This window comes from Patiria miniata, unplaced genomic scaffold, assembly GCF_015706575.1.
Source record: "Patiria miniata isolate m_02_andy unplaced genomic scaffold, ASM1570657v1 HiC_scaffold_7, whole genome shotgun sequence".
Lineage (NCBI taxonomy): Eukaryota > Metazoa > Echinodermata > Asteroidea > Valvatida > Asterinidae > Patiria > Patiria miniata.
The window spans coordinates 17,460,503-17,483,967 of NW_024037074.1; the positions used below are offsets into that span (position 1 = coordinate 17,460,503).

At 41.7% G+C, this 23,465-nt stretch overlaps 1 protein-coding gene across 2 annotated transcripts; it reads right to left on the bottom strand.

Moving 5' to 3' along the window:
* Positions 1-32: 32 nt before the first annotated feature.
* Positions 33-23,437, bottom strand: LOC119746321. 2 transcript variants are annotated; one of them, XM_038223202.1, is made up of 16 exons: positions 21,786-23,436; positions 12,145-12,294; positions 10,349-10,887; positions 9,947-10,021; positions 8,935-9,820; positions 7,677-7,838; positions 5,952-6,113; positions 5,557-5,652; positions 4,912-5,004; positions 4,445-4,540; positions 3,798-3,893; positions 3,386-3,481; positions 2,651-2,746; positions 2,048-2,135; positions 1,710-1,835; positions 33-1,335 (listed from the first exon to the last, which is right to left on the bottom strand). In XM_038223202.1, exons 1-16 carry the CDS (start codon positions 22,324-22,326, stop codon positions 1,260-1,262), a joined length of 3,378 nt encoding a protein of 1,125 aa, XP_038079130.1. In that variant the 5' UTR covers positions 22,327-23,436; the 3' UTR covers positions 33-1,259. The 2 variants fall into 2 exon arrangements, with proteins under 2 accessions (XP_038079130.1, XP_038079131.1); XM_038223203.1 differs by lacking the exon at positions 2,651-2,746 and having other exon boundaries at positions 21,786-23,437.
* Between the last annotated feature and the right edge of the window lie 28 nt (positions 23,438-23,465).

A 23,465-nucleotide genomic window follows, 5' to 3' on the forward strand; every position in this document is an offset into this window, starting at 1 on the left:
TGAAAAATGTTCACGATATATATTTTGCTAATTTTGTTTATTAAAGTGCAATCGTGTTTTTTTGTGTGAAACGAGGCTGGTATATTATTTTTTTTTTAATGACCGACATCGGAAGTGATATTGTTAAATTTGTTTCATAAGATTTCAGCCGATTTTCTTGGTCGAGCTAATGTTGATAGAAAAGTTCATAATATGTGTTGAGTTTACGCACTTAAGTAAAGGTATGGTTAACCTTTAGAACATACGAGATTAATGGAGATTTGTCTTCAGAGAGTTTTTATTATACTTTCTTATCCTTAAAGGTGAACAAACGAAGATGTCTAAACTCGTTGAGTTAGAAACAACTGCTGGGTATCCATACATTTTTGCTTGTAACGTTCTTTTTCATGATTAAACTGCAACGATTATTGACAAAATCTGCCCTAGAAATTATGCTACATCCGATACAAACAAATCTGGGCGGTTTTACAAAAACGCATTAAAAAGTGAAGATAATTTATGAAAAGTAGCAAGAAAGAGAAAAAAGTTCAGTAATATTATTATTTACAAGTCTACACAGCAAGGGTATACACTCGGCTGAAACGGCACCACGGGGATTTTCTTGTATTCCCTCGGACCCAAATGCAAGAATGTAACTGCGCATGCGTGCGCTTGCGCAAACTACATGATAAGGAAGGCATCAAGGCAAAATCTAAAGCAAACACTCAGTTAAGAAAAAATCAGTTACACCCCAACAACTCTGGAAAAAAATTGAAAACGAAATTAAAAAAAATCGGAACAGCACAAACACATTAAAAAAGCACATTATTGCTTAGTGACTTTTACACGCAGATAAAATATGCTCCAAGTCACCATTACTTCAATAAAAAACCCACTAAACTTCTTCAGGTACAAGCGACGTAATTCTGAAGATAAACTAATTTGATAATTTAGTCTCGTGCATTTCGCAGTTTTAGCTCCAAACGCAGTAAGCATTAACAATCATAAAAAATAAGACGGGCTCATGATAAAGTCTTGACGGGGGAACCAAATATGGATTCTCATTTCTGGTCAAGTGAGGCTAACTGAGCCTTATCCAAATCCAGTATTACCGAATTGTCGATTATCTAGAAGGTGGCGAAGTACTTACTAATACTCAGCAGTCTCACTTAAAAATAGAATAGAATTTCGGCGTGGTGTCGGTTTAAAATGTCACCATTTTGTTTTTCCTCGATTTACTGTCCGCCGACCTAGCCTTTCAAGACTTGTCACCTCTATGATCACTGTTCATCAGATAAGCACTCCCTCCGATATGCTATTCTGTAGAACGTTCTGAAGGCTGCCTTATAGCCCATTCTGCGAACAAAATTACAGAGAATCAAAATTTAACAACACTCATATTTAAAGATTGTGAATTTCATGGAATCCTACCGTACAAAGCGGTTATAAAATATATCTGGTTGTGAATAACTGATGTGCGCGCAATATATTCCGCCATTATGTATTATTATGTTGTATTGTTTTGAAGGCATACAATGTCTGGGAATACCCCCCCCCCAAAAAAAAAAAAGAAGAAAAAAAAAGAAAAGAAAAGAAAAGAGAAATCAATGTATGCAAACGACATAAAGTGATGTATACAATTGATATGAGACGTCTAAAGTTATAAGCCCAAAGTTAATTATCAAATTCCTCCCACGCAACAGTCGCAGGGTGCAATGCGATTGGTCTACCTTGTCTGCGTGCAAAGCACAGGCTGCCAGTGGCCACATTGCACCTTCGTTGTCATGGCAACAGGCTTGATGTAACTTCGCTGGTAACTGACTAAAGACGTCTGTATTGTACAATGGCGTCTCCTCCTGCAAAAGTTATAGACAAGGATGCCCAACACAAAAAGGAAAGATTCAGTATTCTGTTTTATTCCCCAGCTTATCCTTTCCAATTCGCAAATTCGCCTATAGGATGGTATTTTTTTCTTTTTTTAACTGAGCCAAAGATTTGTGCGCACAATATCAATGGGACGGAATTTTATAACTTTTGCTTTAGGTTTTCCTTTCTTATTATGACTTACCTCTGACCTGGATGGGTCCTGGCAAAATTTGAGGGTAATATGGGGCTTGGCTGGTTCCCTCTGGGTACGTAACGCAAACTACTGGACCCTGAACCGATAAGTACAAAGAGGTTACCAGGTTACTTTTTAAACATAGAATTACATGTATTAATCATAGAAATGAACAATACGAATTTTAAGAGGCATCAAAAGGGTGTTTTTTTCTGGTTCAAATGAAGATCGCATGTCGTTTTATACAACTTAATATATTTCAAAGATCTACGACAAACCATGATACACACGTGACTAGAAGATCTACCTAGCTACTTCAACATTAATTTTTGTTCGGATGGGTGGTGAAAATCAGAGAATGAGCTCCGACGACGCATGAGGGCGCCCTCTCGGTATTTAATTTATTTGACCAAATCGCGGGTTGTTCAAAGTATACGGCACTAACTCCTAATGTTCTTTTCTTATCGGCGCGACACAGAGCCTGGGGCAACATACTAACCGTACTAATTACTCTAATGAAGTTTAAGCGCAACCTATGCATTATCAAGCGCGCCCTCTAGCGTTATCAAGCACGCCCTCTGGAGTCATCTTATGCGTCTACTAATATCTCACGTCTCTGACAGAACGCTCCTCGGAATCCCGGCGCACACATACAGGTGTCTGGGCCAATACAGCGCCCTCCATTACGGCAAGTTACGCGACAGTAGCCTATGGAGTCAGCAGGGGTGGAGCCAGGAGTTGTGGAGGGGGAACAGGAAAAGGGTAGGGAAAGTAAAAGAATTTCAAAATGGGTACCAGAATCCCTCTTGTTTAAGTCAGACGTACAGGGCTCAAAAAGCTTTGATTTTTCTGAATGATCTTATCACGGACATATCATCATTTGGTTTTAATAACGCAACACGTAGCCATGCTGAGGCTTTCACAGTTTACTATGGCAGTTTGAGCAGTCCGTAAGCGCTGACATTTTGCCACTCTGTCATTCAGTGCATGTATCAGAATACACTGGCAGATTGTGTTGTGTTGTTGATCAGTCGATTAGTCAAGCGGTCTGCTCGTCAGCAGTAAGTCAGTCCACAGTAAGTCAAAATGTGGGAATAATGGGACCCAAATGCATGGAAATAAGCCTGTGCAATTGGCTTTTTGGGCTATTCCAAATAAAATCAAATTTGATTTCTTATCTTTGCATTACGTGAATGTATGTTGTTCTTGACTGTCATCTGAATAACATCAAACTAGAATGTACTGTCAGAGTAATTCCCAGTTGGTCGTAAAATAATGAGTCAAATAGTTGTCTGTCTGTTAGGAGTGTTGCCTTCTGTAGCTTGTCTGGTTTTCTAGCCAGCTCACCTATTTCACAAGTAGGCCCTCTGTAGGCGGGTGGACATCGACAGAATCCTGGCCGGACACACGTCCCCCCATTTGCGCAAGATGGGGAGCAGGTAGCTGATATGGAGCAAGGAAATTGAATTCCTATATAAACTCATCTATTGTAGGATGTAAATCAGTCAGTCAATCGACTGTAGCTCTCGAGAATAACATACCGCCAAGAGAGACATACTTCTGATTGCTTAAGCATTTCCACCTTGAAACGATTTTGGAAATTAACCGGATTTCGTCCTTGTCATTTTTGTTCATTCTGTTAATTGGCGCGCAGAGTCTTACGAAGCTAAAGGCGTTGAAATAGTTTTTAAGTTACCCCTCCCCCAGATTCTGCACCATCAGAACGAGATACAACTTAGGGCTAGACTTCTGTTCTTACCCTGCTCGCAGTAAGTTCCATGGTATCCTAACCTACAGGAACACGTGTTGGGGCCACTGCAGGTGCCGCCATTTTGACAGGGTTGACTGCAGGCAGCTATAAACAGAGGAAAGAAATTGAGAAAATTCTCATTTCACAATCGAAAGAGATTTATCTGAAGGTAGTTTGGCTGTATCTCACGCTTCGATAGGAACGCCTACCCACCCCATCCTCGTACTCAGCAATCGATACGCAACAGTTTTTAAATGTAAATGAGTGACTGAATTGCGCGCGCAGACCATGCAAGTGAAATGCAAGTGCCTTCACTTTGTTATCTTGGTTGGTTATGGAACATGCCCTCTATAAAGGTCATAGGATTTTTCCCCGGGAATTTTCATCTGAGAATATCGTCAATAAAATGTTGATCTTCTAATACCTAAAGGAAAACATGACAATGATAAAAACTTTGGGCCTTTTTTGTTCGTTTAGAATGCGTGCATGCAACCAAAATAGTGAAATTCAACAAATCATTAGGCCGACAAGTGCATGACCGTAACAGTTGCTTTTATCCAGAAGTTGATGGGGGGTCTTATTACACATCACAACATTATCTGAAGATTTAGAAATTCATGCCATATTCATATGTCAAGTTCAGTCTTCCCTTTTACCTCTTTCACATGTTAAGCCTGTGTAGGCAGAAGGGCATGCGCACTCATTGGGTGCTCTGCAGGTTCCGCCATTCCGGCATCTTGGGTTGCAGACGGCTGTTTCATGAAAACAAAATCATCATCAAGTTTTAGTTTCACTCAATTTTTACAATGATAGGTGTGTACAGCGCCCCCAACTTCCCTGACATTCCAAATAGTAACACAAGAGGGCGACCTATCATTGACACAGACTCCCCCAATAAACTGCCTGTAGGCAGTAGGCCTACGTGTAAATTGGAACGTGCAGCTAATTACAAGTCCATGTTTGATGAGTTTTTAGACCCTGTCTGTTAACACTTTCTACCACAACATCCTGGCCCGATCAGGGCTGCCCAGGAAAGGAATTGTGACATTTAGTGTTGAAGTAACGGCTACATATCCGCGGAGGAAATAACAGAATGAATATTAATCTGTATTTTACGACTCACGTGAGCACCTAGGCGGCGCGTAGCCGGCCGGGCACTGGCAGTAGTCCTTGGCCACGCATTGCCCTCCGTTCTGACAAGGATGACGGCACAATTCTGCGGGACAAGTAACAAATGGCGTTAGATACAGAAACCGCGCATTTTGCACCTTGACAGGAAGCTAGATAATTAGGTAATGATGATAAATTCGGTGACCTTGACAATCGGATAGAGAAAAAAAATACCCAAGATGTTTTTCTGATAATTTTTTTCTACGCAGCATGTGGAACGTTGGTCGTAAACATGATAAATGAACTGTCGAATGACTAGTTCGTTTCATTTCTGTTTTGTGAAAAGTATAACTGTTGTTGTAGTGATTCAGATTTTGTGAAAGATCTCTCCCCCAACTATCCATCACATGCACAACTCACATGAGAATGCAAAGAAATAAATCCTGGAAAGCGACACAAAGAATGGGAAAAACTATCAATATTACATCCAGATGACAAACAACTACATTGGCTTTCTCACTACTTTATTGAAACACAATTGTTTCTAAACTGGGGAGCAAATTTGTGGTCAAACTTACAATACCAATAAACCGCGTGAAAGTCAGGTGTGCGAATGCAAATTAAATTTAATGTTACATATTTTGTTTGTTGTTTTTACCAATTTCACACGTAGCCCCGAGGTAACCAGTCGGACAGTTGCATTTCCTATCAAAACCGCAGACGCCTCCATTTTGGCAGCTTGGAGTGCAGACATCTTCGGTGACAATGAAAATAGTATTTAATAAATTGGGAAATCTGTTTGTAAACCAGTAGGAAGTTTAAACCAGAATATTTTATTCGAATAGACACATTGCACAGAGCGCCCTCTGTTAGAGCACAAAGTTTTTATACCCTTGTACAAAGTTGCTTTACCCCTGTACAAGGTTTCTATTCACATGTAAAAAGTTTCTATACCCCTGCCAATTAAAGATAAAGAAAAAACTATTCTCAATGAGGGCGCTCTATACATGGGTCTTATGTCTCTCTCTGTGTATGTTATGTTGCCTTGGTTACCGAAGCAATGCCGTCTGCGGCACTTTCGTCTCTCCACCACGATCTTCTGGCCGTTCTCGCATCCGGGCACCTTGTTGTCATAGCAATAGGCCATTCGCATCTCAACCCCGTCCCCACAGGTTCGGCTGCACATGCTCCAAGCGGACCACTTCAGCCACGGCACTGGGGAGAGATAAAACAGGCCGCCGATTTCACAAAAGTACGACATTCCGCAAAAGACGGGAGGAGAAAAGAAGCAGAGGAACTTTAATCATTCTCTTGCGACCGAAATAAAATGAAAGATTGGATATTTTGCGCAGGGTATTGTTTTTAGTATAGTTGACACAAACTTGCTACTAAGTCCAGGCTTTATAAGTCTGCACATGTGTAAGAGAAGTTAAATAAAACTAGTTGTCGGAAGGATATTGCTTAGAGTCCTCAAACAGATATACATGTACATTGTACAGGGTAAGTCAAAAAAGGGAAATCCAAATGTCAGGACCACTTTGTTAATGAAGTTCTGCATGTAGCACTTTCAATATCTAGGAAATGAAAGCCCAATTAATAAGCTTTCTTTTAGTACAAGGATCATTCAAATCAATCATGTACTTTTCAAGTTACGGAATTTTAAACGCAACAACCTTTTTAGAGTTCTTTCCACGGATCACAAAAAAGGTAAGTGTTCTTTCAGCAAAACGAAAACAATTCACATAGGGATGTATGTGAATTGTTTTCGTTTTGCTGAAAGAAACCCTACACTTTTTTTGTGATCCGTGGACAGAACTTTTAAAACGGTGTTTGTGTTTAAAATTCCGTAACTTGAAAAGTACACGAGTGATTTGAATGATTATGTACTAAAAGAAAGCTTATCAAATAGGCTTTCATATCCTAGCTTTTGAAAGTGCTACATGCAGAACTTCATGAAGAAAATGGTTTTGCCATTTGGGTTTTTTTTTTTTACTCACCCTGTATGCTTTTTTTTTCGTCGCAAAACAACAGATCGAGCGATTCATGTATAAGAAACTTTGCACCCGAATATGGTAGACACGGCTTTTAATTAAATTAACAACACAATTTAAATAATTACTGCGACCCTCTTTGTCGTTACGTTCCCCACCTTTTGAGAAAAAAACCCTCCGCACTCTCAAATGTAAGTAAGAAATTTGACCCAAATGTAAAATAGCCGTTTCAAGATAATTATAGCATTTTTAAGGATTTCTTTCGAATGATTTATCTGGACCGGATATTGATAAAGTTTTACGCATTCTTACGAGCTCGATCATCGTTAACATCACATCCTGATTTCCCAGATAAGGGGATACTTGGAATTACATTTAATTACAGCCAACATCTTACTTTAATCAAATATTGCAGAGATGTTCAGGATGAGAGCACTTTATTTCGTCCGCAGGGAATGACTTTTCACTGACATTTTTATTCCTGTCACATTTTGACTTCTTTTCAACCTGACCATGAACTTTGAATTCGGGAAGTTTTGGTAATTTATTCTAAGAAATAATTTATCGAATCCATCATTGGTTTTATATATTAATTTCAAGCCTATCGAAAGAAAGCTAATTAGTCGTGCAGACTGAAGTTCACAAGCAAATACAGGCTGGACACAAGAATAACCGTGCCAGGTATCAGACGTGGATGTGGCTGTAAAAACTCCATCGAATGTCTTTCCCCCAAAAAGATCTTGTTAAATGTTTGACTCGTCCAAACAAGGACGATCGTACCACGTACCTTTGCAGTCATTGAGATGACATATTTGAGTCTGCGCCGCGATGCCCCGTCCAGTTTTACAGTCCAATAGTCTGGAGCCCGGACGACAGCGAGAAAAGCGGTAGCGGGTACCAGTCCCGCACGTTCTGCTGCACGTGCTCCACGTGGACCAGTTTTCTAAAACTGAAGACATTACAGCTGTATTTGCAAAATGAATCACAATTATTGAAAATGACAAATGCTTTTTTTTTTTAATGTTTACCATGTAACGAATGTTCTGTGCAGGAGCCTTTGGCCGATGGCCCAAAGCGCCCTCCATTGACGAACACAAAATAACGACTGTGGCAATACCTGTAAATTTCAAAAGTGATGCGTTGTCCTTAAAATAATTACATATTACAATGTCTCTTCGATGTGTAATATCCACAAAAATCAACTACTGACTGTATCCGCTCTCAGAGACAGTCACGTTTAACGCACACAAATCAGAGAAATGCGGACGCAAAATGGCGCACCTGAACCAGTTTCAAATTGCGTTATTGTTAATGCTGATTGGCAGGTTGTTATCATTATAATCGCTTGTGAGTGTTAGTAATGTCGGTTAAAATGGGGGTATAATAGGGTGCGAGCAGTGACATGGGCTGGATGTTGGTTTTGTTTGGTTATGTTGAAATTGGTTTCATGCAAGTTAAATGATAAAACCATGAATTACGAAAACAAGGATTGCATTATACAATGATGAAAATTTGTTAGGTTAGTTAGACTTTGGCGGGCAATCTGTCAACAAAAAGTATAACTACAAAAGTTGACCCTAGTACGGCTAAGAGCCTTGCACATTTTGATCTGGTTGTCGTCTGCATGACCTTAAATGCTGCCAAATATAAAGTCTGCAGCCATTAAGACAGATCGTTAAGACAGGTGTAAAATAATGTGAGTTTAAAGGTTTGGTTGCTAACAAGATAGACGCGCCGACAGGTGTCGACTGTTTGTCGAAAATGGCTAAATCGACGGTTCAATTTCGACTTCCATCAGCGAGCAATATGATGAAATTCACCTGCATACAAAGGAACAAATTTCACACTTCTATAATTATGATATCAAAACAATATCATTATTACGTAATGAAATATGAACAGGCCCTTGCAAAAAAATCAATTTGCCTTTAAAATTCAGGCTGTCCGAACATAGCATTGTTGTCAAAGGCTACGGCTACTACAGCAGGTCAATAGGCAAAAACCGAAGCTGAGCCGTAGCCAAAAATACCCGTTTCGGACGTTACCTTCTTTGACCTCATCAGCGCTTCCCGATTCGGAATTGGGTCGCCGGTGCCCAATTTCCAAGCTTTCTGGTCGGTGCGCACTCTCCAACCTGAACTTAATTGTGGAGCTGAGAGCTTTTGTCGCTCGTGATGTTGTGGGTACTGTCGCGGGTACTGTCGCGGGTACTGTCGTAGACACTGTTGGTGGTACTGTCGTGGGTATTGTGGTGGGTAGTGCAGAAGGTGTGGTCGTGGGTACTATCGTGGGTTCTATCGTCATTTCAGTAGTTGGTCGTGAAGTAAATACAGTCGTTTCAGGTGTCGATGTGTAAGTTGGGGATTCTTCTGATTTCAAAGTTGTTGGTGTGGTGGGTTTTAAAACCTCTTCCTCAGTAACTGGGGACCCGAGAGACACATTTTCAGCAGATTTCCAGGTTTCATGTCCAGTGTAAATTTCAATCGGTGCAGTCGGGAGAGCGTCGAAATCCACCTCGGGCATGTACAGGACGTCATTCCCGCTATCAAATTTGATATCTGGAGGCTGTTCCTGAATGGGGCTCGACGGAATGCCCTCGTAATTCGGCAGCAAGTTATCGAAGATGTCGACGACAAAATCGAAATTGTTCTCGTTGTACAATGGTACCGGCGTGGTCACCTGATCTTCGGACAACTCAGTGGTCGGTGGAATTAAATCATGTTCAGGGGCCAGGTCGACGTCATTGCCAAGCAGATTGGTGGACTCAACTGTAACCGCGTGAACGGTGGGCGTGGTCACTGGCTCCTCGATTGTGATTGGATGGTCTGGCTTCTGTTTGACGCCAGGTATCGGGACCATCAGCATACTGTCCATGTCTCCCTGGAGATCGTCAGTGATGTTCATGGAGGGCCAAGCTTGGTCTGACAAGAACTTTGGAAGGAAAACAAAAATTTATATTGAAAGAAAGAATGGTTTATTATTTTTTTTCTAAAGGAAACAAAATGGTAGCTTATACCTTTAATTATTTACTGCGTATACCTACTGGGAAAAACGTACCGTTCCCACTGGGGACGAACATTGAAGAGATGCCGCGTCCGGATCAGCAATCAACATGAGCTGCTCAAGATCGCCCTGGAAACGAGGCAAGAAACAGTCATGGAGTCATGGATTAAGTATTTCCCTTCGAGGTTTGGGGCGTGGTATCAAAAAAAGTTTGTAAATTGAAATTTCTTGCATAAGCACTTAGTTTTTCTACAATGAGAAACTGGCGAAAAAAAATGGCCCAAGGTGCAAAAACAATTGCTTTTTTTTAAGAATAAGAAGTGTCTAGTAGAACCAAGATGTTTATTGTAGATTTTCGCACTTTTGTGTCCCATTAACGTAGTATCTGATCAGATTATTTTTTTCCTTTTTTTAATGTGGCTTTTTTTTACGGCAAATCTGCAAAGCCCAATTTACCTCGAAGTACATGTCAATCATATTGGGCTTTGGGTTCCCGATCGAGATATCTCCCGACCCAGACCCGACTCGTATCCCCTCTCCTTCCTCCAAGTCCACTCGGAATTCCTTGGTGCACTCCGCGTACATCGTCACCGACCCCTTCCTCACGCTGAACGCCAGCGCGTTCCATTTCCTCTTCAGCACTGTGTAATCGGTGAAGGTGACGGCGTCTGGACGGACTTTCCCCGTCACTCGGTCTCGCCGGCTGTAGACCAGCGCCGGGGAGGTGCTGAGCTGCACCCCTAGCTGCACCCCACCGTCCGGTCCAGTCACCAGCATGGCATACAGGTACCCATTCTGCCGGCTAGAGAAGTACCGAGGGGGTTTGACCATCAGGAGGACGGAGAACTCCTCGGGGAAGCCCTCTGGGTAGACTGCCGAGATGGGAAGCTTCAAGATGGCGTCGGAGGATATGCGGTACGCCCTCCTGCGGGGAGATCTGCGCACGCCAGGCGGGAAGGATGACAGAGACATGAGCTGTAGGAAATCTTTGACATCTGCGAAAATATTCAAATGGAAGGTTTTAGACAGCAATACAAAGCTTTATGCAAATCGCATATACTGGATTCTTGAATAACTGAGACTGTGTGGTTATTTGGTTGGTCAGCGGATAGTCACGTGGTGGTGCAGGTACATAGTGGATGCAGGCGTGGTTTAAAGACCGCACGATACCGCATCTTGGTGGTGTCACATCCCAACTATTCATCGATTCAAAATTAATGACTGTTCTTGTTAGTCTGAAAACTCTGAATCGGATCTTCCTCTTGAGAAGCCAGATATTGAACTCAAAATTACCAGTAGGTCTAAGCTGTATTTGGTGTGTTCACAACAACGGAGTTATGTTAGTCGTATCAAGCGTATGCTACAACTCATAAATTAATGGACAGGTTATTTTCTGGAAGTATTCGAAATATTTTGTATCACAGTGATATCATTTCAGATACCTTGAAGTGTCCAACTTATACATGTAGGCCGATAACTATGATCACAAGCCCGAATAGCACACTTGTATTTCAACCTTTAGAGCCGCCAACGTAAACAGAAATCTAAACATATTACTCTGAGATTAATGCGAATACTTCGGCTATTTTTAAGAATTGACAGAAAGGTTTATCTATCACGGAATGACGGACCAAGACTTATGACAGGAAGCATTCCCCACTGCATGCCGAGCGACGTGAAATGTATACGACTACGCCAAGTTGAAGAAGTTTATCAATCATGTTGGTTTCAGTAGTCGGTTGTTTTATGGTCAAATAAACAAAGTGAGACGTTTGTCATTCCGTCTGAGTGCTCAGAGTGAATTTTATTACCGTAATGAATGGATTATTGTTTGGATCTCTTTTGCAGAATCGTGGATTTAGGCTTCAATTCTAAAAAGCCACCAGTATGACCACTAGATTTCGCGCTCTTATTACCGCTGTACGCGAACGTGCGTACAAACCAGGTGTCTTTTACGTGTTCTCCCAGGCCGAACACGCCACACAGGCAGCGCCTTGCTACAGTATCTGACTGAAGTACATAATCAAACACGTTTGCGTACAACTTACTCGAGTAATAGGTCATCGGGGGTCAAAATGTCTAGTAGTTGCTAATCATGGAAACTTGCCAAGCAGAGACAATAATATTATTTGCTTATAGAATTTACCGGTTACAAGCCAAAAACATGTCGTGTGATGTACACTGCTTGGAGAGGGTTGTGAGTCAATTTTCGCTCAGCGCATAAATATTTACTACTTAGGTGTTCTGGTTACCTCGGCATTTGAAGCTGTTGCAGTGCCGGCTCTGCTCCGCGGCGCCTTCACAGGCGTCCGGTACGTCCTGTACGCACATACGGCGCCTAAGTTGAAGGCCATCCCCGCAGGTGAGTGTGCAAGATGACCAAGGCGCCCATTCTCTCCATCCTGAAATTTAAAAAAAGGAAAATGGATGGTTATATTAGTTAGTGAACAAGCCCGTAGTCAGCCTAGTGTGAACGATTGTTTTTTTTTTTTTAAAGAAAAGAAAAGACCTTTCTTGGTAAGTGACCTTTTTTTGTTTGGTTTGGTTTTAGCTAAAAAACAATGCCGCAACTTCTACAAATTATTAACTTGTGTACAAATAATTAATATGAAATATGGGCCAGTAAAAGTACTTGATTTCCTTTTCAATTTCATTGTGACAGTTGTTAGCATTAAAAGCGGCCAGCTAAAAATGTACCCACGTTGAATTTGTGTTAGCCCAACACCCATAGCTATATATGGGCTTCATGAAATGTCTTCAGCGTGTATTGTTTTTGTTGCATTATATTGGTGAGTGACTGGGGCAGATTGTTCAAGATTTTATGGCCTGAAGATCTTTGAACATATAAAAGTAGTAAATTTATGAGTCAGCGGGAACTGAACATGCTGGAAGTGATTTTGTTTAAGGAAGGAAGGAGCTAATTAGCTTAAATGAATAATTGTTTATTGGCTTGATAAGTTTCTTTCCTCGTATTGCCTCACACACTGGAACTCCTTGCCAAGATCTTCCTTTCCACCTTCTTATAATTTATCAACGTTAAAGCGAAATTTCAACGGATTCCTTCGCTTTCTTTAACTCGCGCCTGTATTTACTGTTTGTATTCTATACCCTTGGCCTCGTGGTTGGCGATTCCAAAAGTGATGATATCTATTAACTGAACCCTTCACAGAATTAATATTATTATGTTAAGAACAGAAATACACTTCGTAATATTCCTCCATGGTAATATGTTGCTCAATTCAAATCCTTACCGAAACGTACATTCAGTCCAGACACGAAAAACACGATTGCTCACAATTCACGGCATTGTTCTACGTGGGAGGTGCAAAAAGATTCCCATCATATTCGTGGAATGAGCCGATAAGACAACGCTGATAGTGATATCCACAGTTTGACCGAATCAGGCTTTCCGGATGGGGCAATCGAGCAGAAAGCACGGCATAGCCATCTCGAGTTGAAGTGGTAGCCGTAAATTATCTCAGTGACGACACATTTTGTCGTTCGGAGGTATTGTCTTTCGGTCAGATGACATGTCAGAAATATTTGGATTTTTTGTGTGGTCTATAAATGTGACATTGCCCTGAGCCAAGATGTTTGTTGCCCTTCTTTATCTCTTGCGCCGATGAATCTGTCTTGCAAGAAAGGTTTCCGGCCAAAACATGGTGAGATATAAGTATTTTTCACAAAGGCCTTGTATTTGTTTTTACAAATAAAGGTGGAGAAATCTGGTGAAAATAAATGTCTTGATTTCCGTGTTATTTTAGCACAGAGCCTACCTAACGCCTATACATTGTTTTGGCCGTTCACTGCTGCAAAACAATTATTGTAGGGAACTAAATTTCTGCATTTTCATCAGTTTCATTTTTATTAGGGACTTTCACAGTCTCTAAAAGGGTTCCAGTAAGGTTCCAATCGTTATGCTTGAGTGTTAAAAAGTCAAAGAACTTTTTTAAAGCATCTCGAAAAATGTCCACCCATCTTGAGGACTGGATTATTATGACAGTATAAAACAGGTGAGTCGTTCACGGCTTGAGACCGAAAGCAAAATATGATCAGTTCGCTAAAAGTGCTCAACAAAAAAATCAAGCTGTTTCACATCAACTTTCACCGGGCCTCTATAAGACAACTGAAAACGGGTCAAGTTTTGGATAAATTTCACTCAATTTGTCTGAGTCAGGGGCATCCCGAGCCATTAGCGCCCTTTTGCAAACACTGTGGTGACCCAAGACCCCTTCAGGCCAAGGCCAGATCAACATTCACAGCAGCGATTGATAAAAAGAAGAGAGGTGAAACGCCGAGTTTGTGATCGGATTAGGATTGATCACCCCCAGGGGAGTTTTACCAAACCAAGAGATGTTTTACTTTACTTTATTACGCATTTATTACGCTGGCGTGTTAGTTTCACTCAACCGCCAATTTCTCCTTTAAATGGTTCCTGAATACTTTAATGGTAATCGGTTCATCATGATTTCTGAGATTTTGACAGATTTTTTCTTCACAAAACAGAAAATGATTGTCTGAGCACCGAGGAGGGACATTACATTATGCCTTCACTGTAAAAAATAATGGGTAAAACACTGTTGGGCAATATAATTTTACCCAACATTGGTTTGAAATTACTAAATTTGGGTAAAACTTTTCCAACAATAATGGGAAAAATTCGCCCAAGAGTTTAACCTGTTGATATGTTGACCAACGTTGGTCTACATATCAACCCATTTTGCCCAACGTGTTTACAGTGTTTAGAAAGGGAAACTATAATGCTGGGATCCGTCCAAGCTGTCTTTTTTTCAAAAGAGATACCCGAATCAGCAAATCAATCAATCAATCATTTCAAATCAAACTTCAAATCAAATCAAGGCACAGCCCCCAGTCCCCTCGCCCCAGGCCTGTACCCCCAGCGCGCGCCCCCTCCGAATTTTGAGAAGCCATTAATGATATTGTTGAAACTCGTGGGCAGGCCAATTGAACCCCACTTCCAAAATTAGAAGCCCGAGTAGCCATCTCTCACAAATTGGCCCCTAGTTATGGTGGTAACGTACCGAGTTTGTTAGCTAAACGGAAGAGCCGTCCAAATTAATTCTTGCCCGCTGCTGCTTTTCAACATTACTAGCGATTAACGAGCACTCCACACACTCCCTGACCCTAAACCTCCATAGTTTATTTACAATGGCGGGTACTGACGTGATAAGAGGAAAGTATATAGGTGGAGTTACCCTCTTATAAGGACTGCCGAATGGTATGTGACATTTATGCGTGGTGTCAACGACGTTGAACGATTACACTCGTCCCAATTGCATGTGCGCGTGGTTCTGCTGAAGAATGGCCGGATTTTTTTACCAAAACGATTCCCCCAACTCCATGTAAATTAACAGGACATTATATCGAATACATCGCAATATTTCAAGCAAATGCAAAACCATAAGTATATAAAATAATTCAAATAGATCGTCAAAATTTGTGGATATTATGTTCATTTTGAAACGATTGGACACAAATGTCCAGCCTTTCGTGGACATCTTCCCAAATTGAGATATAAACCCAATTGCGAATGCTGAAGGATATCTTTAAAGCTATAACTCCAGACATCACGAACAGTAAACCTGTGAGAACTACTTCCTGTGTCCAATGTATTTTGAAATGCAATAATTCAACCCTGGTCAGAGAATACAACTTCCTGTGTATAAATCTAGGGTAAGGTTTAATTTACTGCAGTGAGTCCAGCCCGTTCGATGTCGTGACCCTAGCAGGTGACTAGTCTGGTGCTCTCTGGTTGTTTAGAGCAGTAAATCTAGAATGACCGATGGTGGAAGCAGGACAGTGTCTCATGGCAAAATGTAAGCTCAGTTAAATCGCTTAATTAAATCGATCCAAACAGTCACACAGCCCATAGCTTTTAATCAGTTCTGGTGCTCAATTTCACGCAGTGGTACTTTCCTCGCCTTTCACATGTGCCGGGTTCGCATCTCACCCAGAGTCCCAGACCCAGCAGATTTCTCTGGAAAAGCTAAAAAAAAAACTCACTAATAATAAACGCATCTCTTTAGGAGTGCTATAGCTTCGGTTCCTCTGCAATTTTGAGGAACATTTTGGGAACAACACCCTTCAGCAAACGACTCGCGTGATTTCCAAAGAGGTAGCCAAACAGAATTTCACAAACCATTTTATTAAGGATTACTTAAGATTGCTAATTTACTCGTAAAGGATGCATGGTTAATTCAATATGTACACCGAGGGAAATCAGCGATAATTCAATTTCCGTGGTTGCAATTTATCATCGTTCGGCTTGGAATTAAAAAAGCTAAACTTGTTGCACCATTCACAGTAAAACATTTCCCGTAAGTTGGACATATTTTTCTAACAAGTGCCGGTAGCCAGATACTATCGTGGATTTGACGACACATTCAGAGAACAGATTCTGAATTTGGAAACCTCAGCGAAAAGCATGTTTTTCTTGTCGAGTGCATACCGAAAACAAAAACAGCCCGCACTACACGTACGGAAACGAACCGCTGAGGGCGCTATACACAACCCAAGAAGGAAACTTTACTGGACAGACGGAGTACGCATGAAACGTCATTCAAGTAACGAAACACGCGTGCAATTTATTGTTGCGCTCAAGTAATAAATTGCTGTATTTCCTTCCCTGACATGGAATTAGACTTAAAAAGTCATTTGGGATTTGAAGAAGGAATAGGCCCAAATATTCCTACAAAATGGCGGAGGTCAATGACGTCACACTCTGAATACACTTCAGAGTTGGTTTCATCATGGAGAAATTCCGGGCGAAGTAGATGCAAGTAGCGCTGCGTTGGCTTGCACTCCTGGTGAACCCACTTTTCAGTGTTTATCTTCAATTATCAAATTATGACAGCCAGGGCATCTGAGAGCTTTCAGATGTGTACGTGTTTATACGCAGCGTGGTTTCTGTTTCCAGCTATATATCTACGGTCGTGGCATACTTTCAGCTGGTAAAACTCCCTCCTCGCAAGAAAAGTAGCAACATTAATGCTCCCACATGGGCTTTTGGGATAGAACGAAGTGCGCGTAAATTGTATACCCCAGACGATCGTGTGGCTTTCCTTTCAATTATGGCACCCGAAGGAATTTTGGGGTCAATACTCAGCAAATGTGCCTGCTGTTTCGGGAATAAATTTAAATGTCTTCAGAACTCACGACGACTCCCTGTGGTCGTGCACTTTTTAAACAGCTGAGTAAAAGTGTACGTTAGAAAACTTTATTGACATTTTATATTTTACACGCCGCGCCTTCAGTTATCACATAGAATTATGATCAAAGAAAAAATGCATAAAAAGTTCATACTTTTAACTGGTATACATAAAAACACTCATGTCTGTCGACAAAACATCAATGATTGTAAGCAGACGAACGTTGGGAAATTCATTTGAAATAGTTGGACTTTCAAATGTTCAATAAATGTGGAATGAGGAGTTATTGGATAAAAAAAAGTTTGGTCCGTTTGTTGCGAGAGTCAAAACCTGCCCAAACTTGGTAGCAACCTTTCAAAACATAGTCACCCACAGCGACCAGCGGGCGAAGTGAGGATCCCCTACCCGAGATCGCCCCTTGAAGACGGCCCGAGAGACACGCTAGGCGCCCGGTGACGTCGTGTCTTCGCGCTGCTGGCTCGCGCAGACGCGCACCTTGACATAAATTCCAACCCAGATGCTTTCAATTAAATCCCAGGGGACGCTGAGCAAATAATGATTTACTTCACGCAGTGTTTGCTGATTCTGTGGCACAGACGTTTGACAGCTGCGCACATCCACATCTCGCTCTGGCACGAGTCAAGATTAATGTTGATGCCGGCCATCAAGGGGAGATGCACCTTCCAGCATCTTCAAGCTCAGATGCAGAAAAAAAGGTTTATTTGACGTCATGACCAAAACATCAGGGAAAGGCGAAGATGAATTGCCTTGTCATACATATCTGTATAATCACACAATGACATAATTGACATTGACTGTTTGTTTCATTTTAAATTTATTTTAACGAATTGTTTCTTGTAATAAAGAAACCGGTTCTCTTCTCAGTAATGCACAATAAATACTGTGGCTCTGACGCTTTACGAAATTTAGAGACATGTTTAGCTTTAGGGAAACAAATGGAAACGTAGTGTCTGAAAACTCGATCCACGTGTCGGAATATAGCTGGGATTCGAACCCAGGGCACGACAATTCACTACTGCGGTATAAAGTCAACACTCCTCGCAGTCAACTCCTCGCAATCATCTCCCGTCGCAACGGAATAAAAGCTTTCAAAGGGGAATATTAAGATCTGGAACAATTTGCGGATGAACAAGACCGGAAACATTTGCTATACTTCAAACTTTACTCATATTAATTGCTCTTGACGGGGGCATCCGACTTAGTCACATTCTTGGTTCGATCGTCTTTGCACATACCACCTGATTGCGTCATTTCCTTCCCGAAGAACCGAAAGGGTTAACCGAGGTTGTTTGGTAGCTAAACGTCCATCCAAGTTCTTTTCTGTCCGCCTTCCAGAGGTGTTTACCCTTTATATCGTCCCCAGTGTAACGTCCAGCCTGTAACGGATTGGAGGTGTCAGTATCTGTGACATGGCGGTGAAATTGACCCGTTTACTCCCGGGAACAAACTCAGCCCGGGGCGGTGAAAAGTCCTGGATTTCACGGTCAGAGTTGGACCAGGAGAACCTGCAACATGCTGAGTCTGCTTCTGTTGAATTTCTACTTCTGTTGATTTTTCTCATGAGAAAATCTGCCAGGTATCTACCTTGAGTTGAAGTGATACTATATGCCGCAGTTTGATAGCTGCCAATTTCTATATCTGCTGAAAATTTCTCGTATAATATAAAAGAAAATCCGTTTGGCCAAGTCCCAAGCCTGTCGTGAATGTTAGAAAATAATGTCGACAACTGACACAAACCTTTAAACTCCTTAATGTTAGTATACATTTTCAAGAATGTATCTATACATCCCACTGTTTTGATGTTGTGACAGTCTTTCTGTTTGTAAGCATAATAGAAACTCCACTTTTGAAATGTGGGTAATGTCGATTTCAAAGGACGACATGGTCTATTAATTACCAAGCACCTGTGAAGCTTGTCGTCCGCGGGCGGTCGACATTGAACCTAACACTAACTGATAGTCGGAATGTCACTTATGAGCTACCGTTGACTCCTGCTGTTCATCGGGGTAGAGAATAAAATGAGCGGCGTTTCGTATGGCATCAAAAGTGAACATGTGCGCGAAATGTTCGCTAGATGGAATAAAGGCAGCTAATAGATTCGTGGAATGAGTTCTCCGGGAGACTGTGGTTTGGCGCGTCAATCATGTCGGAGGTATGCCGTGAAATGTGACATGACAGGCCGCCACGACACCTAGGCTACAGGCACGCTGCTATGCCCCTTGCCTGGTCGTCATCTGCATCAGACGGGAGAGTAGTTCCGTTAAGTGGCATGAGTTAGTTCGATTTGACAGGTCGTGGAAAAGACCAAATTCAGCGCAATTTTATGTGAACAAAGGGCAGAAATCCACGTTGAAGGCTGCAATTTAACAAGACAATCATCGCTCAAAGTGAAGATAGGACTTGAGCCAAATACCTTGAGAAATTCCTCCACCTGAAATGGTATCAATTCAATTCAATTCAATTCAATTCAATTCAATTCAATTCAATTCAATTCAATTCAATTCAATTCAATTCAATTTCTTTTTCAATTTCAATTTCAATTCAATTTCAATTCATTGGTCCTTCCAGGAAATTTGATTTGTCACATGCAATACATAAACAGATAATTCATTAATATAATCCAGAAAATTTAAATAAGCAAATTACTAAAATAATACTTACGATTACTATGAAAATAAATATTTAAGCATATCAGTCAAAATGACAGATCCGGAAAAACAGTATCAAAATGAAAAACCTGACTGCGTTGGAGATGGGAATAATGATAAGATACGTGTAGTTGAACATGTTTGTTGCATCAGTGCTGATCATTAGGGAGACGTGTGGACAATGGTACAAATGAATTGAGATACCGGTTTGTTCTTGCCCTTACCGACTGAAATCTCCTACCACTACTAAGTATTTTAAAGTATGTGTTGAGGGGATGCGCACCATTTTCCACCACACTTAGACTTCGAGCCTTAGTTAGTACCCTCTCCCTGCAGACTTCATCCAAATTTATTCCCATTCCCAGAATCTTTGATGCTTGTTTCACAACCCTTTTCAGTTTGTCTTTGTCCTTTTTCATTCGGAAGAAAACAATCATTGAAGATGGTTTGAAAAAAAATGTGCCCTCGGGCACATTTATTTACCACGTGCGTTAGCAACGGAATCCATTACAAGACCCCAACAATAATGTATAATCCACTGAGCTGAAACCGAATTAGCAAGATAGTTGTAATGCACCCTTATTAATTAACATTTTGAGCAATGTTCTTCCTTCAAATGAAAATATGCACGCAAAAAGCAAATGGTCCTTTGTAACATTAACCGAAGCAATTTTTCAACTTCTCTTCAGTCTGGTATCAATTTTTTGTAAAATTGGGTAAATAGCAAGCTGCAAACGTACATCAACCTCTGATCAAATTCTTTTGCAACCCCTAATATGGCGTCTAAAGAGCGCCCCCATCCGCTCAACAGTCTAAAAACCATAGACATACAAAAATAATGCTGGAAAAAAAAATGACTCTTGGCGATCGCAACCGCACTATAACAAAACGGGTTCTTAAAACCTCAAAAATCACGTAGAGGTGCTCTCTGAAAAGACTCTTCTAGGAAACTCTATTGATGAATTGGTTGAGGATTAGATTACGATCTGGCGAGGCGAATGTGGGGTTTTAAACGCTGAGAACCGGAACATTTCGTCTTAAACGATAATAAAAAAACTTGTTTACAAGGAAATTAAGTAATGCAATGTGTCACATACTGAAAATATCAGCAACGTGCGTGGGAACTTAGTTCCCTACTGAGGGGCCACGGTCGCGGGGGACTTTCCCCTGAAGTCAAATCAATTTCCTCCTTTTCCCCTTTTTCGTCGATAAATCTCCCCAAATGTCAGGAATTCGGGGGCCTTGAAATTGCCCGAGACACTGGAGAAAAACGGTGATGCACATAGCAGATGTGCGTTTGGTTGGAATTCAAGACAATCTGGCGAGTTTGAAACTTCAAAGAGCTGAATCGAAACTTGCCCCTGTGTGAATGTGTGTGTTTCAAAGATTACAGGTCCCCTATTCGCACTGGCAGAGACAAAACGCTAACAGGTGCTATGCCTGGACAGGCCTGGGAAGAAAGAGACGTTTTGTTCGATCTAAGTTCAACCCGATATTACTTTCCAGTGATTGCGAAATAAGTACATGCGAAGATTGGTTCCTTGAATTTTTTTTTTCACCGAACGCTGCTTTAGCCCAGGCTTAAGCTCAGGTGGATAGAAATCACAAAACTGAAAGCAAAAGTAAAACGTGTCTCCGATCTCCGTGAGGAAATTATGACTCGGAGTTTTAATATCCTTCGAGGGGGGGGGGGGGGGGAGGTATAGAGACGAGAATAAAGCTAACGCTGCCCTCATGTACACAGAGCTATATTGAAACATGCCTATCCCCGTTGGAGTTGATGGTTCATTCGGCCCTAGGTTATGATGTAGACAAAGAATTGCATGCTCATTCTCCAACAACCCAAGTCTCTAGAGTCACGCCCATCTTTCTCTGATATACTCCTTTGACTCACTTTGCGCGCAGTGTTCCAAAAGAGGTATGTTCTTACTTTTTGTCTTAAGCTTACCAAACTACTAACCCTGAAACTTAACGATCTTCCTCGGGTAAGACGTAACAGCGCTTTGATAGAAACAGTGGGGAGATATTATAACTCAAATAAAAATCCTTACTCACCTACAACCTTGTGCACCCTTGCCTCTTGTTCTGCGTCAAATTCCACCACTGCTCCAAAGATGTCATCGTATCTTGCCAGAAGCCTCATGCCGTCCTCCTCTCGCCCGTTCCTCACGGGAACAGCAGTCAGGAACATGATGTACTTGCCTCCAGGTTCCACCTGTGCCAGACATCTCTCCCTAGACCCAAACCCCCCGATCAGATACACCTTGCCGTCTGACTCGGAGTCTGTCAGAGCCGAGACTTTGTTGAAGAACGGGTAACCCTTGTATACCTCATCCACCTCGACCTCGGCGGAGTACACGCCGCTGCCTCCGGGCGGCGTCAGGGCCCGGTCCCGCAGTCGCAGCACAGTCCCGGCGATCACCAACGGAGCAAGCACGGTACGATTCTCCAGCGATTTGGGCGTCCATGCTTCGTTCCTCATCATGCACGCCTGGGAAGGGATCGCACTGAGCTTGCAGATTGCACACACCATCACCAGAATGAGTGACAAGTTTGATCGTGTCCAAACCATCTTCACTTTAATTCTACCACCCATTAATATCCCCCAAAACTGACACACACACACACGATCACCCGACAATCCGTCTAAGGCAACAGAATTTATTCAGTTGTTTTCTTTCTTGTATCACACTTGAGCAACGAAGATGTTTAAATGAAATCCAATTTCTATAAAACAGATTCAAAGCAGCACTTTAATGTCTTCAAAAAGACCGAAAAAAGTGTCGCCATGCACGGATTGCGTTTGCCTCCACGAGCACAGTAAGAAGATAAATCTGCTCACTCCGAGAATGTGTACGAAGTTGGATACGGATGCAGACAGAGCGAGAAATGTCGACCGGAAGAAATAGCAAGGTCACGGTAGCAGGGATTTTCTCCAGAAGCCTGGGACTTGTAAAACGCACGGACGGTATTAACCATCGAGGTCGCTCGGTAGCTCGCCCATGTCAGACTAGACATTCGTATCAGCTAGCCTGGTGTACGTATCCCTTATTTTCTTATCCTCTCTCAATTGCAAGTCTGCTAGGCCTGTATGTACATTATACATGTACACGTACAGAAGATTGGAATGCATACTGCGCAACTTCATATATTCATAATGTCCTCCAGAAGACGATATGACGTCACGTTATAGGGTATCAAAGTCAGCCGTGTCACTGTGCGATTCCCGCCCACACGACCGGCTGTGCTAAACCCTAGAAATAACACCGGTACAGAACAACTCGGTGTATGCATGCGAGAAGGTTTACTAGAGTCAATCCCCTCGTAGAATGTCCTCCAGCTGAACAATATTTGAAAGCTTTTAGCTTTAGATTTGTCAGTCCCACGGGGCAAAAGTGCATCTTTTTTTCCCCAACTCGTTGCGAGGGTGAATTGAAGGTGTGAAAAAAGGGAAATAGCGTACCACGTCCACGGACACAGGGTAGCGGGCTGAAAGACTATTTATTACCGTAGACGAGTGCCAGACAGCCGCTGGAGTGTGCTTACAGCGTAACCCCTGACCTTTCTCTATTATTTTGTGTATATCAATAAAAATCACATAACTGGATTACATTACATTATAGTTTATAACCCATCGACTAAAGGGAGACGGGTTCATGAGGCAGTGCAGAAGCATCAAAGTTCGAGGAACTGAAGTGTCTGTCGATTTTTTTCCAGACAATGTAAACTTGAGCT

What these genes read in the sequence shown, in the direction of transcription:
- LOC119746321 (XM_038223202.1), bottom strand. Translation starts at nt 22,326, where the DNA reads ATGGGTGGTAGAATTAAAGTGAAGATGGTTTGGACACGATCAAACTTG. An exon ending in CCGCAGACGGCATTGCTTCG is followed by an intron (nt 5,653 to 5,951) that starts GTAACCAAGGCA and finishes TTGTCACCGAAG; the next exon opens with ATGTCTGCACTCCAAGCTGC. An exon ending in AGGACCCATCCAGGTCAGAG is followed by an intron (nt 1,836 to 2,047) that starts GTAAGTCATAAT and finishes TAACTTTTGCAG; the next exon opens with GAGGAGACGCCATTGTACAA.